This window comes from Anneissia japonica, unplaced genomic scaffold, assembly GCF_011630105.1.
Source record: "Anneissia japonica isolate Jap-2015-1 unplaced genomic scaffold, ASM1163010v1 scaffold2207_len539183_cov196, whole genome shotgun sequence".
NCBI lineage: Eukaryota > Metazoa > Echinodermata > Crinoidea > Comatulida > Comatulidae > Anneissia > Anneissia japonica.
The window spans coordinates 452,857-462,297 of record NW_022699997.1 but is presented as its reverse complement, the minus strand read 5'-3'; the positions used below and the strand labels follow the sequence as shown (position 1 = coordinate 462,297).

The 9,441-nt window shown below is 30.5% G+C and overlaps 1 protein-coding gene across 1 annotated transcript in view; it reads right to left on the bottom strand.

Moving 5' to 3' along the window:
- LOC117103264 overlaps window positions 1-9,441 on the bottom strand; it is a 66,660-nt gene that overhangs the window by 46,339 nt on the left and 10,880 nt on the right. The window contains exons 6-16 of the mRNA XM_033243833.1: window positions 9,172-9,414; window positions 7,721-7,972; window positions 7,304-7,549; window positions 5,935-6,186; window positions 4,908-5,156; window positions 4,528-4,770; window positions 3,892-4,134; window positions 3,525-3,767; window positions 3,092-3,343; window positions 2,486-2,731; window positions 70-324 (exon numbers count right to left, since the gene is read on the bottom strand). Of these exons, the coding sequence (XP_033099724.1) occupies window positions 70-324; window positions 2,486-2,731; window positions 3,092-3,343; window positions 3,525-3,767; window positions 3,892-4,134; window positions 4,528-4,770; window positions 4,908-5,156; window positions 5,935-6,186; window positions 7,304-7,549; window positions 7,721-7,972; window positions 9,172-9,414 (2,724 nt within the window). The remainder of the gene's footprint in view (window positions 1-69; window positions 325-2,485; window positions 2,732-3,091; window positions 3,344-3,524; window positions 3,768-3,891; window positions 4,135-4,527; window positions 4,771-4,907; window positions 5,157-5,934; window positions 6,187-7,303; window positions 7,550-7,720; window positions 7,973-9,171; window positions 9,415-9,441) is intronic.

Sequence of the window (9,441 nt, the reverse complement as noted above, 5' to 3'; positions counted from 1 at the left end):
TTTCTTTTTTTTTTCTTTGCAAAATACGCAGCCAATATAAAATTGGCGGATAATGAAACAGTGTCTTACCTATAATGTGAATTGCAAATGTGCATGTCGCTGTGTTTCCTGAACTATCTGTTGCAATGTATGTGAGAATCCGAGGAGCTCCTAAGGTAAATGTATTGCCTGAAGCTGGATCGCCATCTGCTAATGTTACAGTTGGAACATCCTGACTATTATCTGTAGCAGTCGGTGTAATCCATGTTACCAGCCTTCCAACTGAACCTTGCTCAGCTGGCAGAGTTTGGTTGTCAGGGCAAGTAATTTCAGGATCTTCGATATCTAGAATTTATACAAACGTACATATTATTTTAAGTTTTGATAAATTATTATTATTATTATTATTAGTATTAATATTATTTATTATTATTATTATTATATTTTAAGTTCTTCTTCTTCTTCCATTCTAGTACATACCACCAGTTGGTGTATTTTCCTATTGTGGTTTTGATAAATTATTATTATTATTATTATTATTATTATTATTATTATTATTATTATTATTATTATTATTATTAATAATATTATATATTTATTATTATTATTATTATCTTCATCATCATCATCATTATCATTATTATTATTATTATTATAATCATAATAATAATAATAATAATGATAATGATCATTATCATTATTATTATTATTATTATTGTTATTATTATAATCATCATTATTATTATTGGAACTATTATTTTACACCGGTAGATAAGTGTAAAATTCTGAGGCATGGTAGTAAATAAAAGGAAAATTCAATGTAGTGGGCCGTGACATGGTGCATACCGACTACCCAAAGCATCTAAAAGAAGAAATAAATAATAAGTATAAAAGTAATATGAAAAACTTGCTATAAAAATATAGGCCAATTTTATATAACTCATGCAAACCAAGGCCTCTGCACACGAATTATTAATATTAATAATAATACTCTTCTAATGGTATAAAAGCATGCTTCCCAGGAGAGAATGATATTTATGATATTACAGCGAGCTTATCGGCGCGTTGGCATTTGATCTAATTACACACCTGTGTTACTGGATGCAGTGACACACCCCACTAACAATTACCATAATAAACCACAAAAGGACATAATATCGAAAATGAGAACAGAGTAGTAAAAATAAAAATATGCCCTCATAACACAATTATGAGGGCGTATCGGATGATACACACAAGCTGAAGTGGGCAGAAAATACCCACAAAACACAAGCATTCTGAACACTATTGGAAGACATCATATAGCTGCATTTCTGTGCGTTTGGAGCAAACTATGGATATTATGCGTATAAGTTAATGGCGATCAACGCTTAGTGGGTTGAACATTGTTCAAACACCCAACGACATTCACAAAACAAAGCCGATTACTTACTCGTAAAGAAAGCCCTAACAAAATGGCAAGCAATGGAAACGACGGGTCTGATGTTATCCAACTAACACAAGATGATGAAAAGGAGACTTTTACGTGAATATGAAACTGTAAACCAAACGGAAAAGTCCATATCCAAGTGGAATATGTGATAAATTGTATCATAGAACGTGTATAAACAATAAAGGGAAAAATTCCATTTGATTTTGCCCTCCATGCAAGGAACTGCGTTCAAAACCAAAAAGCATGGATACAAAAGTATTACATTTAAAACATGTAATAAAATTACAAGATGAAGAAATTAGAAGACGAAAACCAATTGGAGTCCTACGGAACAAATGAACAAAATTAGCAGTTAACGGACGAAAACTGTTTTTATCAGATCAGATACAAATGTTTTATGCATGCCAGGAAATATACATGACATTCTGGAACGTATTAAAGGAAACAGTCTTTACTTATACATACAACACTTTTATTTTACAAGCCAGCACAAACGACTGCAGAAATACAGAGAATGTACAACTAACTATGGTAATATTATAAAGGATGTAAAAAAACAAACTCCTGATATAAAATTCTGCATTTCTACTATATGCCCAAGATCCAACAACGTGGAATGTCAAGAAAACGTAGATATCTTAAATGGTAAAATCAAATAAATTGTTAGAATCAGAACGATAACAAATTCAAACTTAAAGATAACACACATATAGGTTCAAATCTTTCCGAAAAAATAACCTAATGCTCAAGCAGATAAATTACCATTTTACGATAAATGTAACAATGATGTACCAATTTTTAATTTCACATAATATGTTAATGAAGACTGAAAGGTTCACTGATTAATCTCAGATAAGATAGTATAATACATACTCCAAGTATCGAAATGCACGCCATCGTGTCGGTATTCAATATTTCGACATTAATAATGTCATCATCAGGAATTCCTGATGATGAAATTCCGAGATCAAGAAACATGAAGTGCAATCAATGTCAACGATTTTAAAGTAAAGTATAACCAGGGAACAGTGAAATTTTGCTTAATGCTTAATTTTATCCAAAAATTAACATTACCTGTAACATTCACAGAAAACCGGCAAACAGCAGTGTTACCAAATTGGTCTGTACCATTCACCACTACATACGTTATTCCTATTGGGAAATCGTACGGCGATTCTACATTCTGTGTCACATTAACTGCAAGCCCTGAATTGTCTTCAAAGGTAATTGTTGGTAGACTGACGTTAATGGCGTATGTCATATTTAAGCTTGCAGAAATATTAATATCACCTGTACAATTTGTAGTTGGTAGTTCATCATCTAAAAAAAAATACTCAAAATTCAAATTCAAATAATAGTTTCTGTCAATTAAAACATTCCATTATTGGGATTATAGATGACAAAATTACTTAGTAAGCATTTATCAACAAATAATTATTTACATGTAAATTAAGAACAAGATACGAAGGTCAAAATGGGTTTTTGCAAGATTGAGCTCACCAAGCCATATTTCCAAAGTGTAAACGCTGAACACTTGGTTTTTATTTGTTTGCCAACTGTTAAAGTATTTTGTTTCAAATCAATAAAGTACAATATTTATACTCAATGTTAGGTCTTTAAGCAGGTATAAAGTATTAACATAAATATTATTTTATTGGTGGATAAAAAATATCAACATACCGATAACAGTGACTTTAAAAATGCACATAGCTGTATTTGAACTATTATCTGTAAAATTGTACATGACTGTATGCGGAGAGCCTGTGAGACTAAACGTGCTTCCATTTGTATGTGTCTGATACGAAATCTCCACTGTGCCTGAGTTATCATTTGCTGTAGGTTCTCGCCATGTTGCAATTGCATAATCTCTTCCAGTCTCCGTATTTACTTCGAAATCGCCAGGGCAATATGTCACGTTTGGATCTTGTTCATCTGAAAATAAATACATAGCCATAATAGAATATAATTCTTAACAAACATGACAGTTTTGAACATCTCTATATCTCTTCTCTTATGTCTTTCAATCTCTCTACTTTTTCTTTCATTATCAATAAATAGATAAATATATAAATATATGTCTCGGATTTAAAATAAAACATCTATAAATACTAACCTGCAACGATGATATAAAAACTGCAATTGTCTGTATTTCCTGATTGGTCAGTTGCTGTTATGAAATACTTCTGAATACCTATACCAATTTGATCTCCAGATTCGGGATCAGAAGTGGAGATTGTTGGTGGTAACCCATCATTATCCTCTGCGCTAACATTATATACAGCAATAGCATACGGCTGGTCGAGTTCAGTCGTGAGACTGAAATTGGACGGGCATGATATTATGGGATTTTCTTCGTCTGAAATGTGTAATAAAGTAAATTAGTGCTATTAAGTAGTAGTAGTTGAGTATTAGTAATAAGACTGTTATTTCTATTAAAGTACATATAACTATAACTTCTCTTTTTTCTGTCGTATTCTTACCTTTAATTGTTACATTGAATATGCATGTTGCAGTATTGTTTGATTGATCAGTAAAGGTGTAGGTAACTTCAGTGGTCCCAATACTGAATCCATCATATGGCTCATGTGTACTGACTGTTGAAAACCATCCATTATTATCACTTACAATTGGCAATTCCCAGCTAACATTTTGATATGGCAGACCAAAAGCTGTAGTATTTTCCAGATTTACTGGGCAAAAACTCACATTTGGTGATTCAAAATCTAAAAGTAAAAATCAATTATTGTTAATGTAGAAATGCCATAACAGAACGAGGAAATAAAAAACATTGAAATGGTAAAAAAAAAACAAAGAAACAGTTATATTACGTAATTTAAAAATAAAAATTAAAAATTCCATTATTTTTATATGAAAATATCAGGACGAATAATTAGAAGAACTGAAAGAGTAAAAAAAAATACAGTTTATATAATAAATCCAATTTCAAACTTTATTTTAAATTATCTTCTCACACTGAAAAACAGATGTCTGGCAAAAACTTGCAAATGGTGATTCAAAATCTATATAATTCATATATAACATGAACGGTAAAAATATTAACAAAAAGTCTTTAATAATAATACGATAAGTTTAAGTTTGATTTTGTTTTTAATTACCGTTAATTGTAACTGTGAATGAACACGATGCCTGGTTGCCAGATTCGTCAGTAAAATTGTATACAATTTCATGAATGCCAATTTTTAAATCTACTGGCTGCATGTGAGAAAAAGTCAAAATAACGTTTTTGAATGAATTGTCATCGTATGTTGGTGCTTGCCAGGTAACAGAAGCATAATCGACGCCAGGTAATGTGTTCTCGCTTATATCATCAGAACAGTTGTAAGTAGGAGGTTCCATATCTAAGATTAAGTACATATTTAAAGTTAGCCAGTCAAGCCGTATACAGTTATGCATCATCTCAGATATTTATGGATTTGTTTATCATTTAATGTTATAATTATACAAAATCTGGAAAACTAAATATGTAAACACTTACCAAGGATAGTAACGGTGAAATTACATGTTGCTACATTTCCTGACTCGTCTGTTACTGTATAAATTACAGTTGTAACTCCAATGTAAAATGTATCTCCGCTATCATGTGTTGACTCTGTTACTAAAGATGTTTCGTTGGTATTATCGCTGTAGGTAGGTTCTGTCCAGGTGACTGATGTCGAATTCACTGATGGATCGGTTTCGTTTACTATAGCACTCGGACAGTTCATAATCTGTCTCTTATACACATCTAGATGTGTATAAGAGACAGGNNNTTCAAGTTTGCTGCATAGCACCGTAATAAAGTGTTCCGACAAAAACAAATTATTATGATTGATACGCATCAAACAAGCATGTGTAAATGTAAAATATTTTGTTCGAAATATTACAAAATCAATATATTTTATATTAATAAAATAAAAACTTTAAACTAAAGACCTATTTAAAGTTGGGAAGTATCGAATGTATCGTAGTCTACTACTTTTTAAACATATTCATAACTATATCGATGATAATATTATACCAATATATATAATACTTCATATTCATATCTTAATTATCTCTTTTCTCACTTTTTAGTTTCTTAATAAATGCTAATAACTTTTGTATTTTTGTTAGAGCTGATGGTAGAAACAGATTTAAGCTCTATATATTTTATAAGATTAAATTTTAGTATGACTATCAGAAAATATTAGTTTTATTATTTGTTATGATTTAATTATTCTTAATATTAGTATCGTCATCACCATCATCGTCATCATCATCATTATTATTTTCTGTCTGTAAAATTATGTTAAATTAACTTATTTATCTTCAGATAATTGACACAGGTATTAACTTGACTACATGGCTGAGTCAAATCGCATGAGCTAATCACATTACTGAATAGTGTATGCAGTATATATTATAAATATGAATCTGAGATAATTATGAATTTGTATGCAGGTTGTCAATTATGCTTTCTTCAAAACATTTATATTTGAAAAAATAAACAATGAAATTTAATAGGTATGTAAAGCGTGTCTTACCTATAATGTGAATTGCAAATGTGCATGTCGCTGTGTTTCCTGAACTGTCTGTTGCAATGTATGTGAGAATCCGAGGAGCTCCTAAGGTAAACGTATTGCCTGAAGCTGGATCGCCATCTGCTAGTGTGACAGTAACATCTCCACTATTATCTGTCGCATTCGGTGTAGACCATGTTACTTGTCTCCCAATTGATCCTTGATCGGCTGGTAGAGTCTGGTTGTCAGGGCAGGTGATTGCTGGGTCTTCATCATCTTGAATGTGTTTTTAAAGGATTATAAGTTAATAATGCTAATACTAATGGAATTTCATGTTGTGTATAAATAATGTTATGTCAAGTACAAAACAATAGGCCTAATACATTATCATCAGAATGGATCTAATAATAATTACTTTTTCAGAGGAAAGTCTGACAATAGCGTATATTATTTTAAGTTACACGACACTCGTGAGGGATTGTATATATATCGTACCTTTTATGAACTAGCAATATATCATTTCTGCATTGATCTCGAAACTAAATGTAATAATTTAGCAACATCACGATGGATGCAATTGCATTTAGCCTATATGACAATGAAATATTCACTATTGTTAAACCTCATTCAACTTTATTAATTAATACTACTATTAATACTACTGTTATTTTTATCATTTTGTATTACTTTATAACTAATTCAAGTCTATTTAATAATAAAATAATTATTGTATGAAGGTTTGCATGGCGAAGTAATAATATATATTAATGCTTGAGGTACACCACATAGATAGTTCTGAAAAGAACTGTTGTTGGTTGAGAATGTCTCGGCGTTTCGATTGAGTGCTACAATTGTCTTCAGGGGAATAATATCTGATAGGCCTATATAGAATAAGCATTAATATAATTATATGATAAAATAATTATCATCTTTGTTGAACTACATTCATTTTATTAATCTATTATAATATTTATATTATTATTATTATCATTACTATTATTATTATTATGAATAATATTATTATTATTCATCCATGAACGTTATGTAGCAGTTGTTGTGACGATAAAGTGGACATTATTATTAAAACTACTATTATTCTGATTGATAATATACGGTAGCAATTATTCACTCACTATTCATTCACCGTTCACGTCACTTGTGAACAAAATTTCATAATTTTAATTGTATTTGGATACTTATAACGAACACAAGTCTAATGGAGGATGAAATATTATCATTGTTGAACTACATACGTTTTACTAACCTTATTATTATTGTTATGATATTATTATTAATATTATTCTGATAAGTATAGCAATCATTCACTTATTATTCATTCACCGTTCACGTCATTTGTGAACCAAATTTCATAAATTTTATTTAATTTGGTTACCTGTAACATTTACATAATAACGACAGACAGCGGTGTTTCCATATTCGTCAGTTCCGTTTACCTCGATCATCGTAGAACCTATTGGAAAGTCGCTTGGAGATTCAATATTCTGAGAAACATTAACAGTCATTCCAGAATTGTCTTCAAAGGAAATAACAGGAAGTGTGACCCCCACTGCTACAGCCATACCTGTACTGGTAGTACTGCTGATATCAGCCGAACAATTTGTTACTGGTGGTTCTTTGTCTAAAAAAAACAGCCAAAAATATATAACAGTTAAATAAAAATAGCACTATGGCTTCCGTATAACAGCTGAATTTTTCTTATTTTGAAATTATGCTCAAATCAACGAGTGTACAGCTATGTTTAAATGTTAGGATACAAAAGTTGTTTAAACATTATCTGACAAACACATACCAATAACCGTGACCTCAAAACTGCAAACATCTGAATTTGAACTATTATCTTCAAAAGTATAGATGACTGTATATGGGGAGCTTTCGAGGTAAAATCTGCTTCCATTCGTGTGTGTTTGAGATGAGACCTCAACTGTGCCTGAGTTATCAATTGCTGTTGGCTCTTGCCACGTAACGATTGCATAATTTGTGCCTGCCTCCGTATTAAATTCAAGATTAGATGGGCAAAATGTCACATTTGGAGCCTGGTCATCTAAATAGAAATCGTTCATATTCAATTATTTTAAAAATAATAGTATTTTGTTATGTGTTGTTCAAATCATCTTATTTTGCAACGCAATATAAGATAAGATAAACACTTTCTTAATCCCTTTTCGGGAAATTCTTTGCTTGCATACACAATTGCAATATTAAAAATTAAAATATTCCGCAACGATATTTTCTTTTATCTCTGAGTTGTTAGATCCTTAACTGGTTTATCTGCCTCAACTAAGCCATGAATGAATGCGGTGCTTTCAGCATTTATTTTGTCCAATATACATTAAAAATACATTAGACAATTGTACTGTACGAAACATCAAGGCAACACAAAAAAAATCATTACGGGAAGAGTACAAATACACATTATAAGATATCAATTGATAAATGACATTAAGAAAGATTTTATATACAAACTTCAAAATTAATGGAAATATTGAAATTGCTTGTACATATAAAACATTAAAATAGGCCTATCTTATGTACAATATATTATTTCATTTTAACTATAATTATCAGTTTTTTACAAGAAATATAGATTAGTGTTTAAAATTGAATATATAATTTTAAAAACATTGAAATTGAAGGAATAACAAAATAAACGGGTTATCTAGAGACCTGATTATTAAAGAAATTAATTGATGTTGGAATGAATGACTTGTACTATCGGCTAGTTCGGGTGTAATGTGACCTAATGCAAAGTAATGAGGGAAGGAAATTATATTCTTGAAATAGGTAGGTTGGGATAGAATATGTGTGACCATGTTTAAAACAGCATTTTCTTTAGGCTTAATATCACATAAATTTGATGATGTAATCTTACTTGCTCTACGTGTAATTTTATCAAGTGGACCTTTAGTACTAAGACTTTGACCCCAGCCAATCAAATAAAAACAAATTATGCTGGATATCATCGAAGTATAATACATTTCCAGAATTTTAGTATCAACTTTAAATTTACTTAATTGACGCATTATATGTAGTCGTTAAGCAAACAAAATATTAATGCCTCTAGCATATCAATGACTCTAGCTACGGAGCATAGGAAATTTATTTATTTATTATATATTTAGTAATCTAGCCAACAGTATATATATCGCCACTTACTGGCTTCTTAACGACATCGACATGAGTCTATTTTTTTTATAATATAAAAAAAGTTATTATCTATTGAATAAAATTAAACATACATACCAGATACAGTCACATAAAAACTGCATTCGGCTGTGTTTCCTGATCGGTCAGTTGCTGATATAATAAAGCTTGTTACTCCAATGTCCAATTGACTTCCAGATGCAGGATTAGAGGTCGTGATATTTGGTAAAAAGCCATCATTATCCTCCGCACTGACATAGTAAATTACGGTAGCAAACGGTTGATCCAGTTCAGTAGTTATGGTAAAATTAGATGAACAGTTAATGGACGGATCTTCATTATCTGTTATATTGAAAGGTTTTAGATGAT